Genomic DNA, 19,731 nt, shown 5'->3' on the forward strand with positions numbered 1-19,731 from the left:
GACGGGGCAGGCACATGGCGCGCAACTGAATGAGGCCTGCTCTCCACAGAGCCCCCTGGAGCTGGAAAGGCACGAGGGAGTGGCTGTGCTGGAAAGGGCAGTGGTCAGCGACATGAAGAGAGCCACATGCCCCGTGGTGACAGGGAGCCCCTTGTGGATCACAGGAAGAGCCTGCGCTGTCATCCAACCGACGAAACCAGGAGCTGGCAAACTGTTCATACTGACTAGATGTAAATGTTTGAGACACCGTGGGCTATAAGGTGTCTGTTCAATCACCCAGCTCCAACTTGGCAAGCAGCAGTCATAGGGGACGTGTGACGGGTGAGCCTGCTCCATCCCAATGAGACTGAGAATGAACTCTCCACATAAAATCATAATCCACCTCAGGAACTCACCAGATGACGCACCAGACCACCTAGCCCATTCCACTGCCTATGTTATAACAAAGCCTGAACAGACTCTTCAGTGTAGGCGAACATGGCCTGTCTATCTTGTACCATTCCACTGCCTATGCTCTAACAAAGCCTGAACGGACTCTTCAGTGTAGGCGAACATGGCCTGTCTATCTTGTACCATTCCACTGCCTATGTTCTAACAAAGCCTGAACGGACTCTTCAGTGTAGGCGAACATGGCCTGTCTATCTTGTACCATTCCACTGCCTATGTTCTAACAAAGCCTGAACGGACTCTTCAGTGTAGGAGAACATGGCCTGTCTATCTTGTACCATTCCACTGCCTATGTTCTAACAAAGCCTGAACGGACTCTTCAGTGTAGGCGAACATGGCCTGTCTATCTTGTACCATTCCACTGCCTATGTTCTAACAAAGCCTGAACGGACTCTTCAGTGTAGGCGAACATGGCCTGTCTATCTTGTACCATTCCACTGCCTATGTTCTAACAAAGCTTGAACGGACTCTTCAGTGTAGGCGAACATGGCCTGTCTATCTTGTACCATTCCACTGCCTATGTTCTAACAAAGCCTGAACGGACTCTTCAGTGTAGGCGAACATGGCCTGTCTATCTTGTACCATTCCACTGCCTATGTTCTAACAAAGCCTGAACGGACTCTTCAGTGTAGGCGAACATGGCCTGTCTATCTTGTACCATTCCACTGCCTATGTTCTAACAAAGCCTGAACGGACTCTTCAGTGTAGGAGAACATGGCCTGTCTATCTTGTACCATTCCACTGCCTATGTTCTAACAAAGCCTGAACGGACTCTTCAGTGTAGGCGAACATGGCCTGTCTATCTTGTACCATTCCACTGCCTATGTTCTAACAAAGCCTGAACGGACTCTTCAGTGTAGGCGAACATGGCCTGTCTATCTTGTACCATTCCACTGCCTATGCTCTAACAAAGCTTGAACGGACTCTTCAGTGTAGGCGAACATGGCCTGTCTATCTTGTACCATTCCACTGCCTATGTTCTAACAAAGCCTGAGCGGACTCTTCAGTGTAGGCGAACATGGCCTGTCTATCTTGTACCATTCCACTGCCTATGCTCTAACAAAGCCTGAACGGACTCTTCAGTGTAGGCGAACATGGCCTGTCTATCTTGTACCATTCCACTGCCTATGTTCTAACAAAGCCTGAGCGGACTCTTCAGTGTAGGCGAACATGGCCTGTCTATCTTGTACCATTCCACTGCCTATGTTCTAACAAAGCCTGAACGGACTCTTCAGTGTAGGCGAACATGGCCTGTCTATCTTGTACCATTCCACTGCCTATGTTCTAACAAAGCTTGAACGGACTCTTCAGTGTAGGCGAACATGGCCTGTCTATCTTGTACCATTCCACTGCCTATGTTCTAACAAAGCTTGAACGGACTCTTCAGTGTAGGCGAACATGGCCTGTCTATCTTGTACCATTCCACTGCCTATGTTCTAACAAAGCCTGAACGGACTCTTCAGTGTAGGCGAACATGGCCTGTCTATCTTGTACCATTCCACTGCCTATGTTCTAACAAAGCCTGAACGGACTCTTCAGTGTAGGCGAACATGGCCTGTCTATCTTGTACCATTCCACTGCCTATGTTCTAACAAAGCCTGAACGGACTCTTCAGTGTAGGCGAACATGGCCTGTCTATCTTGTACCATTCCACTGCCTATGTTCTAACAAAGCCTGAACGGACTCTTCAGTGTAGGCGAACATGGCCTGTCTATCTTGTACCATTCCACTGCCTATGTTCTAACAAAGCCTGAACGGACTCTTCAGTGTAGGCGAACATGGCCTGTCTATCTTGTACCATTCCACTGCCTATGTTCTAACAAAGCCTGAACGGACTCTTCAGTGTAGGCGAACATGGCCTGTCTATCTTGTACCATTCCACTGCCTATGCTCTAACAAAGCTTGAACGGACTCTTCAGTGTAGGCGAACATGGCCTGTCTATCTTGTACCATTCCACTGCCTATGTTCTAACAAAGCCTGAACGGACTCTTCAGTGTAGGCGAACATGGCCTGTCTATCTTGTACCATTCCACTGCCTATGTTCTAACAAAGCCTGAACGGACTCTTCAGTGTAGGCGAACATGGCCTGTCTATCTTGTACCATTCCACTGCCTATGCTCTAACAAAGCCTGAACGGACTCTTCAGTGTAGGCGAACATGGCCTGTCTATCTTGTACCATTCCACTGCCTATGTTCTAACAAAGCCTGAACGGACTCTTCAGTGTAGGCGAACATGGCCTGTCTATCTTGTACCATTCCACTGCCTATGTTCTAACAAAGCCTGAACGGACTCTTCAGTGTAGGCGAACATGGCCTGTCTATCTTGTACCATTCCACTGCCTATGTTCTAACAAAGCCTGAGCGGACTCTTCAGTGTAGGCGAACATGGCCTGTCTATCTTGTACCAATCTACACTTAGCTCAGCCGCGTGTACCTATTTTTAAGAACCACTACACTGTAGTTTTGTTTTGTATTTTTAAATTTTTCAAACAAGTACATATTCATATTGGGCATATTTCCCTCAGGCTTCCTTTTCCTCCATTTTCTTCCTCCTCCTTCTGGTAGAAACCACTACACTGAAGATATTTTCACAACAGTTAACATCCAGCTGGCAAGCGGTTGCTATGACACCCAGAAAGGAGCATGGGATGACTGGCTTTCTTAAACCTTCCACTTGAGGTGGTATTTGTGTGAATACTAATATGTTTTTATTTTGGTGTTTCTCATATAGTTCTCCTTTTCAAAAAAAAATGGGGAAGCAGGGAGATAGCTTAGTCAGTATAAGGCTCTTTGTGCAACGATAAGGACCTGAGTTTGATCCCCAGAGTCACCTTAAAAAAAAAAAAGGCCCAGGGTAATGGTGACTTGCGTTGGAGACAAGCAGATCTCTGGCCAGTCAGTCTTTCCGAATCAGTGAGCTCCAAGCAAAAGTGAGACTGTTTCAAAAAAAAAAAGCAGAAGCATCTTGAGAAATCACACCTGATGCCACCACTGGCTTACACACACACACACGCACGCACACACACACACACACACACACACACACACACACACACACACACGGAAGAAAAAAAAAGGAAGCTGGGGAAATGGCTTAGTTTGTGAAATACCCACCTTGCGAGCACCAACAGCTGAAATTGATCTCAAAACCAGGTATTAAAAAAAAAAGCCACTGGTAGGGTACATAACCCCAGCACTGGTGAGGTGGCAACAGGCAGATTCATGGGATCCAATGGCTGGGACGACAAGTTCTGGGTCACTGAAAGGCTCAGTCTCAAAAACAAACAAACAAACAAACAAACAAAAAGACAAACAACATGCTAGAGGAATTGCTGGTTTTAAGAGTATATTTGATTGGGAACGTAGGACAAAGACAGCGTAGAACTAAGAACAATGTAGAAAAAGGGAGAACCAGGGGGAGCAATGAGAAATGACAGATTGAAGAGAGAATAAAGAATTATGGCTAGACAGAGCCAGTTGTGAGTAGATTTCTTACCCCTCAGATCTTCACCCTCAGATTTTTAGCCCCTTGAGCTGTTTGTGGTCTTTAATTGAACCCGGAAAGGAAGTCTTAACGGCTAGAACCTTTAAGACCTCCATTACATTTGGAAGAGCAACCAGTGCTCTTAACCTCTGAGTCATCTCTCCAGCAGCCCAGAGTATGTCTTAAGAAGACACGTGCAAGGCATGGGTGGTGATACAAGCCTTTTACCTCAGTGTGTAGAATATTAGTTGAAAATGTACATTTGTTTATGCTGTGGAACATTTGTTTAATGATGCAACGATGTGTTGTATTCTTTCATGTTGCATTTGTGAAGCTGTGTTACTTTGCCTGTCTAAAACACCCGATTAATAAAGAGCTGAACGGCCAATAGTTATGCAGGAGAGGAAGAGATGGTGTTGCCAGACTGAGAGAATAAACAGAAGGAGAAAAAAGGAAGATCAGAGGATTGAGAAAAGAAGGTGCCAGCCACACAGCCAAACACAAAACGAGAGGGATAGAAAAGATATACAGAAATAGAGAAAGGTAAAAGCCCAGAGGTAAAAAGTAGACAAGATAATTTAAGAAAAGCTGGCTAGAAACAAGCCAAGCTAAGGCTGGGCACTCATAAGAATAAGCCTCTGTATGTAGGCCTCCCAAAGAGCAAAAGAGTTAAAAACCAACTACAACCCAGCACTGAGGAAGAAGAGGCAGTTGGATTTCTGTGAGTTCAAGGCCAGCATAGTGCACACGTAGGGAGTTCCAAAACAGCCAGATTTACATAAAGACACTTGTTTTCATTTTTGAAAACAAACAAAAAACATAATAGACAAACAAAACCACTAGGCGTGGCATTACCATGCTTTTAAGCCCAGGTCTTGGGAGGCAGAGGCAGGCAGATATCTCTGAGTCTGAGGCCAGCCTGGTCTACAGAGTAAGTTCTAGGACAATCAGAGATACACAGAAAAACCCCGTCTTGAAAAAAATCAGAACAAACAAACAAAAAAAAAAAGAAGATGCATATAAACCAGAATATGAAATTAAACTCTACCCCTGGGTTTCTTTTATCGGTTAAGCATTTAGAAAGATGACTGAAAACAAAGTTATTTTAACAGAGCATTTAATGTAAAGAACTGCATACATACAGAGCTGCAACTAGACAGCTGAGACGTGAAGGTAAAGATGATGTAACAGAGGTATGCACTTCAGAAAGCAGTTACTATTCTGGGGGAACAAAGGATAAGCTCAAATTATGAAAACTCAGAAGCTCAGAGAAAAGCTCTTTAGAGCCCAGACTAGGACCCCTGAGGAGGAGACACTCTAGCTGGTGCTCAGTCCAGCCCACTCGTTATACAAACAGAACCCTGAGTCTGAAGCTGTCACCCCATGCTACCTAACCCATTAGCGGGAGACACTGGTCTACTGACTCTATGCGCACACTTTCTACCATATCACTCTCTACCTAGTATCTGATGTCTGGTCAAAGATTGTTCCAATCCATTAAGAAAGAGGGGAAAGTAAATATGTTCAAGCAAGAACTCTAACTCTCTAAACTCAGAGAGGTCAATTATAGATTACCGTGTGTGAGTATGTGTGTATCAATATATAGATATGTAGTGAGACATATAAATGTGTGTACACGTGGAGGCAGAGGTAGAAGCTTGGTATTCCCCTCAACTGAGATTATTTTTTGAGACAGGGTCTCTTACCGACCCGAAAGCTCACCAGTTCAGCTAGCCTGGCTAGCCAGAAATCCCAGCATGCGGCACATGTGCGTGCCACAGCTCAGAGCTTCTGAACCCGGTTTATGAGGGCTGGAACACGGATAAGCCCCAGCCTCAGTCCTCGAACAGTCATTTCTAATGCATCCTTTCTCACTCCACACTAGACAGAGACTATTCTAGTTTTTAAAATCATACAACAAAAGCTGCTGCTGAAAACCACGAGTGCTGTCTTCATATCTAGGTATTTGTTACATGGATAGATACATTTTGAATACTCATAGGCCATACATTTATGCCTTTTGCCCTTTTTACATTCATATCCACAAAAACTGTAAGATATGGAGCTAGAGAGATGGCGCAGGGGTTAAGAGCACTGGCTGCTCTTCTAGAGGTCCTGAGTTCAATTCCCAGCAACCACATGGTGGCTTACAACCATCTATAATGGGATCTGAGGCCTTCTTCTGGCATAAAGACATACATACATGCAGCTAGAGCACTAACTCTTAAAAAAAAAAACTGCAAGATATCCTGCCATCACTTTCCACCTGTCTACTACACCAAGGTTAATAAATTCTTAATATATTAACCCTTTCATCTCCCACAAAAGAGATGAAGGAAAACGGCAACCTTTATTTCTGTTATACAAAAAACAATGAAGAAATTGCCTTGTGGGTGTGGAAAAGACAAAAATCATGGAGAAAAAAACATAACAAATGACAACTTATTGAGACTCATACATATTGAGAAGCCAAGAACACTAAATAGGGCTGCAAAGCAAAAGCGACCAGTGAACAGTAAGAACTGGAACTAGCAAGCTCTGGAGTCAAGAACAGGCTCTATAATTTACTACCCACGTGCCTTAGGAAGGACACTTCATTCTCCCAAACTCTGCACTTGTCAAATGAGTGCACTAATACAGGAGCATGCAGGGACTGTAATTATCCAGCTGAAACAGTCTTCATGGAGCTGAGTTCAATAACTATTATTACTCAGTAAGAAGAACAGAGCGGCCATATGAGACACCATGAAAAAAGAAAAGGAGCTGACTTAGTTAGGCTGTAACAGTATCTTTTGTTTGGGGATCCTCAATATCTAAAATAGTGTCTGAAAAAGCATGAAGTTCAGTAACAACTTGGTTTAATGAACGACACATGATTGGGAAGTTAGCAAAAGAGTTGTAAAAGACTGTAGACTAAAATAATAGATGTCCTAGACAGAAGAAATAATTGTAGACTAAATTCTCAGGAAGCTGGGGTATCATTCTGTTGCTGGAGTGCTTATTAGCAGGCAGCATTGAGCACGGTGATGCCAGCACTCGGGAGGTGGAGGAAAAAGGACTTGAAAGTCAAGGTTATCGTCTAGTTCAAAGCTACCCTGGGTTCCATAAAAGCTTGGGTGGGGGCTCTTAGAGAAAAGACAACTGAATGTGGACATAGACTTAAATAAATATGTTCGAAGTGGAGTTTTGGGGATAGTGGGGACTGACTATTTTTGTCTTCTTTTTTGAGAGAGGGTCTCGTTATGCAGCCTAGGTTGGCCCAGAACTCATGATCATCTCTTGTCAAGTTCCTGAGTACTGGGACGTCAGACTTTCACCTCAGCACATGCCACCACAGCCAAAGTATTTTAATTTAATTAATTCATTAAGATTGAAGAAAGAAAAACAGTGGCACAGCCCTAATCCTAGCACTCAGGGGAACCCCTAAGGTTTGTTCTCAGCCTACCTGATGCTTCAATACTTTAATACAGTTCCTCATGTTGCAGTGACCCCGACCATAAAATTATTGCATTGCTACTTTATAATTGTAATTTTGCTGTTATGGATCGTAATGTAAAGATTTTGGGAGATAGAGGTTTGCCAAAGGAATCAAGACCCATAAGTCGAAAACCACAATTTTGAGAGGAGCTCAAAGCTACCCTGAGTCACATGACTCTCTTTCTCAAAACAAAACAAACCACAGAAACAGAAAAGGTCTGAAGGAGAGAAGATTTTAAGTACAAAAGAAGAGAATAAGATAGACTCATGGTATAGCCAAAAATAGTGGGGCTCGCCTTAATCCCAGCATCTGAGAGGCTCATCTCTGAGAATCCAAGGCTAACCTGGTCTATAGAGAAGTTCCCAGACAGTCAGGGTTACTCAATGAGACCCTGTCTCTAAATAAATAAAATTGAAAAGGAAAAATAGAACAGCAAGGTGTGGTTGTGCACACCTTTGATCCCAACACTAGGAGGCAGACAAAGTGGATCTCTGAGTCCAAGGCCAATCTGGCCTACAAATGGAGTTCTCAAAAAAAAAAAAAAAACAAAAAAAAAAACAAACCCTTACTCTATTAACCCAAGACAAAAACTTTAGACAATCAGATGCAAAGACTTAGAAGAAACTAGATTTAATTAGGAGACAAATGAAAGTAACTGAGGAAAGATTCAAGTCACATTAAATAGGCTGATGATTTTGTGTCTTTGATTATAAAGCAAAGGTAATCTAAAAAGAGGAGAAGGATGCTCCTTTCTTTCCTTGGGTTTAAATAACTACAACTAAGGGGCTGTAGAGATGGCTCAAAGGTTAAGAACACACAAGTGTCCTTACAGAGGACCCAAGTTCAATTCCCAGCATTCATGTTGGGTGGCTCACAACTGTCAATAAGTCTAGTTCCAGGGAACCTGGAGTTCTCCTGGGACCTCTGGCTTCCCCTGACACCTGCAATCATGTATACATACCCCTAAAGACAGACATTCATATACATAACTAAAATATAATAAAAATAAATCTAAAGAAAAAACCCCTACAACCTCAGTCAGATCGATATAAGAGGTAGTTCTCTAAGCTGTTGGAAAAGAATATTCTTATTGCTACACAAAGAAACACAGGAACAATACAGAAGCAACCCAGCAAGGCAGTTTCTTTTTAGGAGGCACACAAGCACACCAGGCAGGAAATCTGGCACATTTTGATCCTCACACGGGAGGTAAGACCTCTCCCTGCTGGCTGGCCACATCCTCGCTCCCCTCCAGGTTGGCTAGCTGCAAAACAACTGAAGCCAAGAAGAAAGGGAGCTGCCAGTCTGGACAGCCAAATTCTGGGAACACAGTTTGCCTCCTTTGACAAAAGTTTTATCAGATGAGAGAGATTAAAGATTTGCATAAAAGTTTTACAATGTGGGGGTAGGAAAAGATTTGGATTCCTTGACATAAAAGTTTAACAAGCTGGGGAAGGTGTAAGTGCTGTTGACCCTTGGCAGGCTGGCCATGCTTGACAGAAAAACAGTTTCTCGCAAAACCTTTTATTCTCTAACCATTCCTAAAACCTACACAGAGATTCCAAATAATAGGATACACAGGGAGGATTCCAAGGAGGGATGTGTTGGCAGAGATGAAAAATAAAACCAGGATCTTAAGGAAATACAGGTTTGAAAAGGGAGAAAAGAAGAACCTGAGGGACAGACCTCAGCTGCTGGAGTTTGCTCAGCAGGCATCATGAATCCCTGAATTTGATACCCAGTGCCACATAAAACGAGGTGTAGTGACACAAACCTGTAATCCCAGCACTCACTCAGGAGGTGGGGGCAGGAGAATGAAAAATTTAAGGTCATCCTTAGCTACATAGCAAGTTCAAAGTTAGCCTGGAGTACACGAGACCTTGTCTCAAAAAGAAACGCGCCGGGCAAAGGAGCAAAGTCTCACTGTGTCTTCTCTGTGAGCAAGCCTAGATCCCACAGGAACCCACACAGGCCAGATCCCACAGAAACCCACACGGGCCAGATCCCACAGAAACCCACAAGGCCAGATCCCACAGAAACCCACACTGGCCAGATCCCACAGGAACCCATGCTAGCCAAATTCCACAGGAACCCACGCTGGCCAGATCCCACAGGAACCTATGCTGGCCAGATTCCACAGAAACCCACACAGACCAGATCCCACAGAAACCCACCCTGGCCAGATCCAGCACACCTTCTCCAGCCTTGAGGAAGTCTGCTTGTTGCTTATTTTTCTGTGCTGGCAGCTGAACTCAGACAGTTGTGTCTTTGATTATGAAGCAAAGGTAATCTAAAAAGAGGAGAAGGATGCTCCTTTCTTTCCTTGGGTTTAAATAACTACAACTAAGGGGCTGTAGAGATGGCTCAATGGCTAAGAACACACAAGTGTCCTTGCAGAGGACCCAAGTTCAATTCGCAGCATCCATGTTGGGTGGCTCACAACTGTCAATAAGTCTAGTTCCAGGGAAAAAGGAGTTCCCCTGGGACAAGTACTCCACTACCAAGCCCCTCCCCCCAGCCCCAGGTTTGTTAATCACCAGCTAGAAAATCTTCCTATTCGTGTCTCTGACTCCTGAAACTCTTCTATATATATCATCCTGAACCAATGATATTTTAACACTGGCTATAATTCAGTGGGCAATTCTGCAAACAGCTTACCAGTTGTTATCAAAATGACTTTCCTTAGAACACCAGCCTAAACTCTGTCCCCTTTAGCATCCCCCTTACTAACTGCTGACATGGGGAGCATGAAGCCTTCTTTGCTTCTCTCCTCGAAGTCTTTCCTCAGCTCTCTTGAACCTCTCAGTTCACAGACACAGCTAATTGCTACCCCTGAGCCATCTCTGGGCAGGCTGGAGGGCTGCCTGCAGTGTGGGCTGCACACAGCTGTCGCCCTGAGTGTGAAATGGAACATAATGTCTGCCAACCACACACCAACAGGAGCCTGTCACATCTTCCTCTGGTGGGAGATGGTCAAGCTGGAAAGAACGGTGGTAACAGAATTAAAAACACCCACGCTCCCTGCCTCAAGAAGTCACAGTGTTCTTCCCTGAATCCTGCATTCTGTCAATGTCCAGACAAAGTGCTCATTTTGGCAACACATTGTTAAGGTGGACCGTGTGCCTGTGCTCTGCTGACTGTATTCTAACGACGGTAAGTGTAAGTTTAAAAAGTGCCTGAATTATTTGAATGGCTGGGGAGAAATTATGTTGACTAGACAGGCAACAGCTACAATAATCCTGTAATGTTACAAAGGTGAGCTGGTTTCAGAGTTTCCTGGGGCCGGGGATGTTGAAACAGCACCTCTTGTTGCCCAGGCTGGCTTTGAACTCATTGTATAGTGAGAGGGCCAGAGCAAGACCAGAGTCAGGACAGGTTTCTAATAGTCCCTGACAGGTACCAGGTCTTAGTTTCATTTTACTGGAATCAGCTAGACTGAGCAAGCAGTCCTTGGGAAAGCCGCAGCCCAGAGGCTACCAATCAGATAGCACCCCACAACCTTGTGCGAGCTTAAAAGAACTAGAGACAGCTTCTCCAGCCCTGCAGCAGAAGAGCCCTAACCACTGAGCCACCAACCAATCCCACAGCAACCCAGAAAGTGTTTGTTTAACCCCACCAATCAGTCCCCAGATTAGCCTCCCTTCCCTGGAATGCCCTCAGTCTTGCTTAAAAGGAACCTTCGGGCCTCTCTGACTGGAATTTTAATAAAACGCTCTTGCTTACTGCATATGAGGCCGGTGGTCTTTTATGGGACTTCTTGCGGTCACTGACATATAGTTCAGGCTAGCCTTAAATTCTTAGGGCCCTGTTGTGGGTAGGGAAGAACTCTGCTATCAGCACACACATGGACTGTAGGCCTTACTGTACTATGGGTTCTAGAGCTCTGGAGAACTGGTCATTGGGAACATGAAAGTGTTATAGAGTTCAAGGCCACCCAGAAAAGACCACCAGATTCAAGTAATTTTGTAATTAGCCAAATTTGTTGAAACTGTTGGCAGGGCTGCAGAAGAGCTTTGAAAGGTGACACCCACAAGCACTTCATTTCTTCATTTCCAGCTCCGTGAGGAACTGCCTTACTCCCCTGCACACAGTAATAAGTGATCTTACAGAAGCCAGAGCAAGAAGCTAGTCATTTGATAACAGTTTCACAATTCTGGGAAGGAGGCAAAGAGACAGGGTTGCTGGGAACTCATCTCTCAGGAATTCAGGTCAGAGAGGAATGGCTACAACATGGGTGCCTAGCCCAAAATGGAGTTTTCCTCAGCCAGGGCAACAGCCCTGTCAACCCGTAAAGCGTGGATCTCCTGTCATGATCAAGGTGAACCTCGGATGAGATGCACAGACACCAGGGCTTCAGTTCTAAATTAAGACAAAGAAATACTGCCACACAGACCGAGAACTCAAACTAACCACTGTTGTCTACAGACAAAAGTCTGAACAAATGTATTTTAATCAAAATGAAAAGAGAAAAGATACATGAGAACCTAAATAACTGTAGGCCTAAGATCCACAAAATTCAAAGACACACTTAAAAATAAATTATGGGATGGGAGCCGGGCGATGGTGGCGCACGCCTTTAATCCCAGCACTTGGGAGGCAGAGGCAGGCGGATCTCTGTGAGTTCGAGACCAGCCTGATCTACAGAGCTAGTTCCAGGACAGGCTCCAAAGTCACAGAGAAACCCTGTCTCGAAAAACCAAAAAAAAAAATGGGATGGGATGGGATGGGATGGGATGGGATGGGATGGGAGGGGATGGGATGGGATGGGGAGACAGCTCCACTGACAAAGTGCTTGTCCTATAAGCCATGAGGACCTGAGTTCAGGTTCCCTAGTATCCACATAAAGCTGGGAACAGCGATTCACAACCCAGCACTTGGTGATAGAGAGAGGCAGATCTCTGCACTCCAGACAACCAGTGAGCTCCAGGCTCCATGAGAAAACCTGTCTCACTATGATGAAGAGGGGAGAGATATCCACCATCAGCTTTCGCCTCCTCAGGTGCTGGCACCTGCATGCCTGGATGTACGCATCTCTGAGAACACATACATACTTCATACACACACACCAAAAATAAAGTAAAAGATCTAGAGACATACTCACCTACTCTGATAGGCTTGAAAATCTAAAGGAGACAGGTGAGTGCTGAGAAAAAAGTAAAATACCAAGCAACTTACTTTAAAAAATCATCTTGACCTAAACCTATTTTATAAAAACAGCAGAGCCGGGCGGTGGTGGCGCACGCCTTTAATCCCAGCACTCGGGAGGCAGAGGCAGGCGGATCTCTGGGAGTTCGAGACCAGCCTGGTCTACAAGAGCTAGTTCCAGGACAGGCTCCAAAACCACAGAGAAACCCTGACTCGAAAAAAAACCAAAAAAAAAAAAAAAAAAAAACAGCAGAACCTCGGGGCCATGGTGGCGCACACCTTTAATCCCAGCACTTGAGAGGCAGAGGCAGGCAGATCTCTGTGAGTCTGAGGCCAGCCTTGTCTCAAAAACCAAAAGAAAAAACTCTAATAGGCAAACACCCATAATAACCATGAATGAATAAAGTTTAGATCATGTATTAACAAATCAACTCCCAAATACACTGAAATAACACATAAAGCAAGTAAAGTTTATTCCAAGAATATAAGGATAATTCTTAATCTTTCCAATTGCATTCATATAATCTACATTATTTTTCCACAGGAAAAGAAATACATTAATTATTTATCTCAATAGATTTCCTTTTTGAGACAAGGCCTTGCTATGCAGCCCAGGCTCACCTTGAGCCACCTGTACCTCCCGAGTACTAGGATTACAGATATTTACCAATCCTGCCTTGAATGATTTTTTTCATTAAAAAAAAAAACTTGATAAAGTTTGTCACCTTCTCTACTTGGGTAGTAAAGAGGAGCAGCCTAGAGAGCTAACAAATATAATAAAGCTTTTTTATAAGATGCCTCCGAAAAGCCTAAGGAAAGCATCCCGTTTCATTAACCATTAGAAACATCCTCATTAAGCCGTATCTCCAACCCCAAAGGCTTCCTTTGTCACCATACAACCATAAGAAGGGGCTGGAGATAGGGTTCAACGGTTAAGAGTACTTGCGACTCTCAACAGAGGACCTGATTCAGTTTCCAGCACCCTCACTGTATGGCTGAGAAACACCTGCAACTCTAACGTAACTCCAGCCCCAGGGTCTCTGACCCAGTGGCCTCTGCGGACACCTGTACCCATATGCACGTGCGCACATACACACACACACACACACACACACACACAATTAAAACAGTAAAAATAAATCTATTTTTAAAAGAGCATAAATCAATATTTCTATAGTCCTCAGCATGGGACCAACCTTCCTGAAACGATATACAAACCCTAAAAGCTATAAAGATGATCTGTCTATAAAAAAGTAAATAGATTTAACCATGAAACTTAAAACGTCTGCACTAAAAGCTAAAATTTAATGAGAGAGAAAAAAATAAAAAGCTTCGGCACTTACAACAGAATGTCCACGATGCATGAAGAGAACCAGTAAAGTAAATCAATCCACAACCCAACAGAACAGGCAAAAGATCTTAGGCTCCTACGGGAATTTAACACCAATGACTAACAAACCAAGGAAGCACACACATTAATAACCATGGAAAATGCAAATGAAAGCTGTTTTCCGACTATGAAAATAACAAGGTGGTGAGGGGCGAAAAGAATCACTACGGTTAAAGCTAATGGGCACACGGGCACGCTAGCGCACTCCCCGCTTACAGGCCGGCCGGTCTCCTGCAAATGCTACCACTTACTAGTACTGGGAGAAGAGCGTGTTTCCCTCCATGTTTGTTAGCATTTCATTAGCCAAATGATTCTCAAATTTTGGAGTCTCAAATTTCAGATCTCTATAGTCCCCAAAATGTAAAGAGGGCATGTATGGCTTGTCAGGGTTTAGAGAAAGAGACTACAAAGGGGTAAAGAGGATTTGGAGTAGATGAGAAACATACATTAAATTTTAATCATGACCATGGTTCCATGGCTTTTTATCCAAAAATCATGTAATTTGTGACAAAAAATAGTGAATATACTTATGAAATAATATCCTTTAAAAAATGACTTTAAAAATTGCTCAGCCGGGGGCTACCTCAGTGGGAGAACATTTTTCTAGAATCATCTCTAGCAACAACAAAAGGCCTAGAGCTTTGGTTTACAGTTAGCATCTAGAAATGTCAACAGTTTTTCAAGTTATTACCCATCTTAAAATAAGGCATTAAACGTTAGTGTGTTCTTTACTAAAAATAACTGTACTTTCCAAAGTAAAAACTATTCGTGATTAAAGAAGGCGCACTGTTGGGTATCTGAGCAATTTCTATAATGTCTACCTTCAGACACAAACAGCTGGCCGAACTCACCAGAGAGTGTCTCAATCTCTCACAGCATCGTAAATCAGGTAGCCGCTGGAAAACTTACACTCATAAACTGTACACTCGTAAAGGCAATGAGAACAAGAATAACCGCTGAATATCATTATGAAAATAATGAATTTTTACACCGTGTGACAGGGAAGCAGAAGAAAAGGGAACCACACTTTGAGACTACCTGATTTAATCAATACAAGATAATGTCAGATCTCGGATATGCGGCAGTAACAAAAACGTTGTTCCTTTTTAATCAGAGAAACAGTATCTCATGCAGATGCTCTGTTCTTCAAACAAGAGTTGGACTTAGAAACTCTCAAAATTGGAGGAGAGTCAAGGATTTAGAAAATCAGTAGTGTGTAAGAAGTAAGACAATCATCCTTAAGCCTTCACACTTCACCTGCGGGACAAGGAAAGGCAGCAGAGAGCAGGAAGGCAGTGAAATACTTGACCTCAACAACAGACTCAGAAAACGATGGAAAAGTGGGGTGACTTTAAAAAAAAAAAAAAAGGAAAGCCAGTGAAAGACAGGAAATCAAACATTGCTCTTTGGTCACATGGTTCATGAAACTCAAGGTTGTGAAAACCACATCACGTCCCCACACGGTTCACAGACGCTAAACTATGACAAGTGACTGTTACCTGCACCTCGTCTCTAGTGACAGAAAACGCAAAGCCACTCACTCGTATAGTTTAACACGCGAGGAAGGTGCTAGGTCCCACCTGAGACAGTCTGTTCAGGGGTCTGTATCATTTCCCTAAGACGAGGTCAGCGTCGGGTGGTCTGGGCTAAGAGGTGGGCCGCCCGGGATTCGGGCGTCCCTCTCCTCGGTCATCCCGGCAGGGACTCCGCGGAACCCGGAGCACGTCGGGCCCCTTCACTCACCTGGCCGCTGCTTCAGCGCCATCACCGACACCAGGTAGTGGGCGATGTCAAAAAAGGGGAACATGGACGTGCGGGAGAAGGACAGGGTCAGATCATCCCACGGGTAATCCATGACGACTACCGACCCCGGCGGCCCGAGCAGCCGCGGCTGCCGGTTCCCCTCCGGCGGCGGGGTTGAGGGAGGGGACTGCCGAGCCGCCTCCAGTCCTGCGCGTGCGCTCTGGAGCCCAGGGGGCGGCCGAGGGGCGGGGTCCTGATGGGGGCGCGGCCGTAGCTGGGACGAGAGGCGGGGCCATTGGATCACCGGCCTTGGGTGGGGCTTGGCTCTAGTTCTCCTGTGGCATCTTCTCCGTGGAGGTCGGTGCCAGCTGATCCAAGGGGCGACTCTCAGAGTCAAATTCCTTTATGTAAACAAATGCCGCTCGCCTTTTATTAAAGAACCACGATGTAACTCACTTTTCTACCTACTGAAAATGTGAAAAATAAAGCAGTAATGTTTTATCCATAGCCTCATGAAATTTGAGTTTTCCCAGGAAGAACTTTTTCTAAAAGACACACAGAATTTCACAAAGCATAAAAAGTATGGATGTTATGCCAAGGCAGTTCGTTAAGGAAGTCCATTGCTGGGAAATGCATGAAGTATTAAGAGCTGGTCTGCAAATGCTAAAAGGTATATTGCCTAGGCTGCAGACTGAGAATGAAGTTAGAAAAGAAGTTTAAAAAGAAAAAAAAAAAATGGAAGAGCGGAGTGTTTCACAATAAAACCCAGGTGGTTTAAGCTCTTGATCAATCGACCAATGGCTACATCGTACTTGTTTACCAAAAGCCACACCCTTGTGCCAAATGGGGTCGGTCGTTCTGGTGAAGAAGATGGGCAGGGCGCTGTAGTTGCGACCCAGCACCAAAGATTTATGGGAACAGGCAAGGGAAATTCCTGGTCCAAGACAAAAAAAGTAGTCAATGTGGGTCTTAAGGGCAGAGACCCAGATAAAGACTGTCCAAGATGAATGCAAACTCCACAGGTAAAGCAGCAAAAAGAGCCTGGTTTGCAAAAACAAATAAAAGAGAAATCTGGGAAGAAAATTGGTTGCAAAAAGAACTAGAAATAAAGGAAAAGAAGTAAGTCTGGGTAAGAAAAAAAAAGTGAGTCAGACACCTTTTTCTTTGACATGCCAACAGATTGTAGTGTTACCTGGAAACTTGCAAACTCGGGAGCTAATGAAGGAAAAGGCAAATGACTGCTCTAAGTATTGTTGCAAAGGGCAATTCACCTTGTTTCCCTGAATTTAACTTTTGATATTGACTCATCTAGCAAATGTTATCTACACACATGCTTTGTACCAAGCACTGGACGCCAGAGGCGCTGTCCTACACTAGGTGCTTAAAACGTAAGAAAACGGTAATAACCTTCACATTTCACAACCTATCAAGAAGCAGCAGCCTTGTTAAAATACTTTTCTATTTGCTTTACTCAGCAAACACCTTCTATACAGAAAATTTTTTTTAACCTCTGGCACACTTTGTTATAACATCATAAGAAACACTCAAGATTTTAATAGTTCTTTTCATATGTTTTAGAGGTTGCCTAACATTTGTTTCACCATACACATGTAAAAGTAAGCTTGGCCATATCTACCTAGTACCTAAAAACAGTGTTTTTAAGATCTAAAGGAAATGAATTAGTAATATCACACACACACACACAGAGTTCTATCCAGATTTTTTATGTGCCTGTTGTATTTGCTTCTGGTCACTCCATAGATTAGATAGACTAATGAAATGCTGTATAGTTGAGGAAAACAGAATGGAAGGAGGGAAGACAAAGAACAGAACAGAAGAAAGGCAAGGTTTGGAAAAGTTTGCCTGGGAGCACCCAGATCTTTCCTGACATTCAAAAGTGATTCACAAATGTTTCTAATAAAACAAAATCCAAACAAAGTATAGACCATAGAAAATGAAGGTTCTCTAATCACACTATCAGCTCAGAAACATGTGAAACTAGTGTTTTCTAAAGCAGGTTTCTTAACAGTAGCATCACTGGCATTTGAACTACATGATTCTTTCTTATTTGGGACTGCTCAAGGCACTATAGGATATTTATTAGTATCCCTGGTGTGTGCACACATGCATGCGTGCGCGCGCACACACACACACACACCTGTTATGATGATCAAAAATATCTCTAGACATTTCGAAATGTTCCCAGGGAAGGGAGGATTATAAAATCATGCACAGTCCAGAACTAGAGTGGTAAATGAATAGACGTCCCTCGGCAGAATGTGCTTCTATTAATACAAACATTGTGGTCATGGCATAAAATTAACCAGTAGGTTAATTCTAGAACTTCTGTCATAACCCATTTCAGTCTCAGCTTGTTCTTGTTTCTTCCTGGTTCAATGTCTCCATGCTCAGCATCACAAATGGCATTTCCTTTCTCTCCTGCAATACTGCTTCCTAGCCACTGAGTGGCATGCCTTTCACTTTGAGGAATCCATACACACACACACACACACACACACACACACACACACACACACATATATCAGGATTGGTGACAGATGCCTTTATTCATTTAAGCCATCTCACCACCTCACCTGAAGTTATTTTAACAGCTACTTAATAACTGCCCTGTATCAATTATAATAAGATATGATATGACACATAAACACATGTACTTTGAATTTAACCCTTTTAATGTTCAGAATTATAAAGCAGAGTTAACTAGAGAATGTTGGTCACACTCAAAATGCCTACCACTCCCAGTCAGCACAATGAGGTTTCAGTGATTAAGTTGGTCTGAGAATCCACTTAAGTCTCCTCAGTATGTATTAGGTAATACCTGTGGTATTATATATGGGAAAATATATTCTTACATTTGAAATGAAAATCTGTTTCTCTAAGTATCCATATCATTTATGCTTCCAGAAAGTCTAAACTATTGGACTAAAAATATTCTCCAAGTGCAAACTTACCTGATGTTAAGTAAAAACCTGATGTCATAAAAAAAAATGTATATAATTTTCATCAAAGCTAAACTGCCAGTTAGTCACCAGTACAGTAACTGCCAGTTTGTGGTTCACAACAATTGTAGCCATCTATGTCTGGTCAAGAGTAATAGGAACCATTAAGTTCATAGATTGTTAAAATTAGGACATGGACTAGACTCTTGAAAAAAAATAAAAGTATTTTGGGGCTCAAATGATGGATCAGTGGGTAAAAGGCTGTGATGCACAACCTGATGACTTGAGTTCAGTCCCCAGAACACACAGTGATAAAAAGAATCAATTCCCACATGAAGTTTCCTCTAACCTCCATATGGCTGCCTCAGCAGGCATGTGCCTGTGTACATGCCCCCATAATAATAATAATAACAACAATAATAATAATAACAACAACAATAATAATAATTTGGTAGTTTGAATGAAAAGCCCTTATAAGCCCATAGAGAGTGACATTTAGGAGGTATGGCCTTGTTGGAGTAGATATGGCCTTTTTGGAGGAAGCATGCCACTGGGGGTGAGCTCCGAGGTTTCAGATGCTCAAGCCAGGCCCAGTGTTACGCTCTCTTCCTTCTGCGTACTGATGCAGATATAGAACCTCAGCTACCTCTCCAGCATCATGTCTGACTGTGTGCCACCATGCTTTGTGATATGACAATAATGGACTAAACCCCTGAACTGTGAGCCAGCCCCAATTAAATGTTTTCCTTTATAAGAGTTGCCGTGGTCATGTTGTCTCTCCACAGAAATAAGAAACCCTAACTAAGACAACTTCCCAGCTGGTAAATGTTGTTATCGGTGTGGCTTGGGTTTTCAGTTGGTGAGAGTTTTCTTAGGTTGGCCCCAGTGCTAAGTCAGACACAGGGTCTATTTGTGTGTTTGCTGTTGATGTCATAGACCTCCATATACCAAGGTTTCTTCCTGTCCACGGTTAGAACAGACACCACACCTGATGAATCCAACATGTGTATCCTTTGCGTATTCGATTAGAAATAAAACGTGGCTTGCCCAGCATCTCAGTAAGAGGTACATTTATTAAAATAT

General features: G+C 43.5%; 1 protein-coding gene across 1 annotated transcript in view; it reads right to left on the reverse strand.

Moving 5' to 3' along the window:
- The window catches only part of Tmem38b (transmembrane protein 38B), a 32,477-nt gene extending 16,580 nt beyond the window's left edge, over positions 1–15,897 (reverse strand). Inside the window, exon 1 of the mRNA XM_075967198.1 lies at positions 15,689–15,897. Within this exon, the coding sequence (XP_075823313.1) occupies positions 15,689–15,800 (112 nt within the window). The 5' untranslated portion in view covers positions 15,801–15,897. The remainder of the gene's footprint in view (positions 1–15,688) is intronic.
- Between the last annotated feature and the right edge of the window lie 3,834 nt (positions 15,898–19,731).

This window comes from Microtus pennsylvanicus, chromosome 3 (assembly GCF_037038515.1).
Source record: "Microtus pennsylvanicus isolate mMicPen1 chromosome 3, mMicPen1.hap1, whole genome shotgun sequence".
Taxonomy (NCBI): Eukaryota; Metazoa; Chordata; class Mammalia; order Rodentia; family Cricetidae; genus Microtus; species Microtus pennsylvanicus.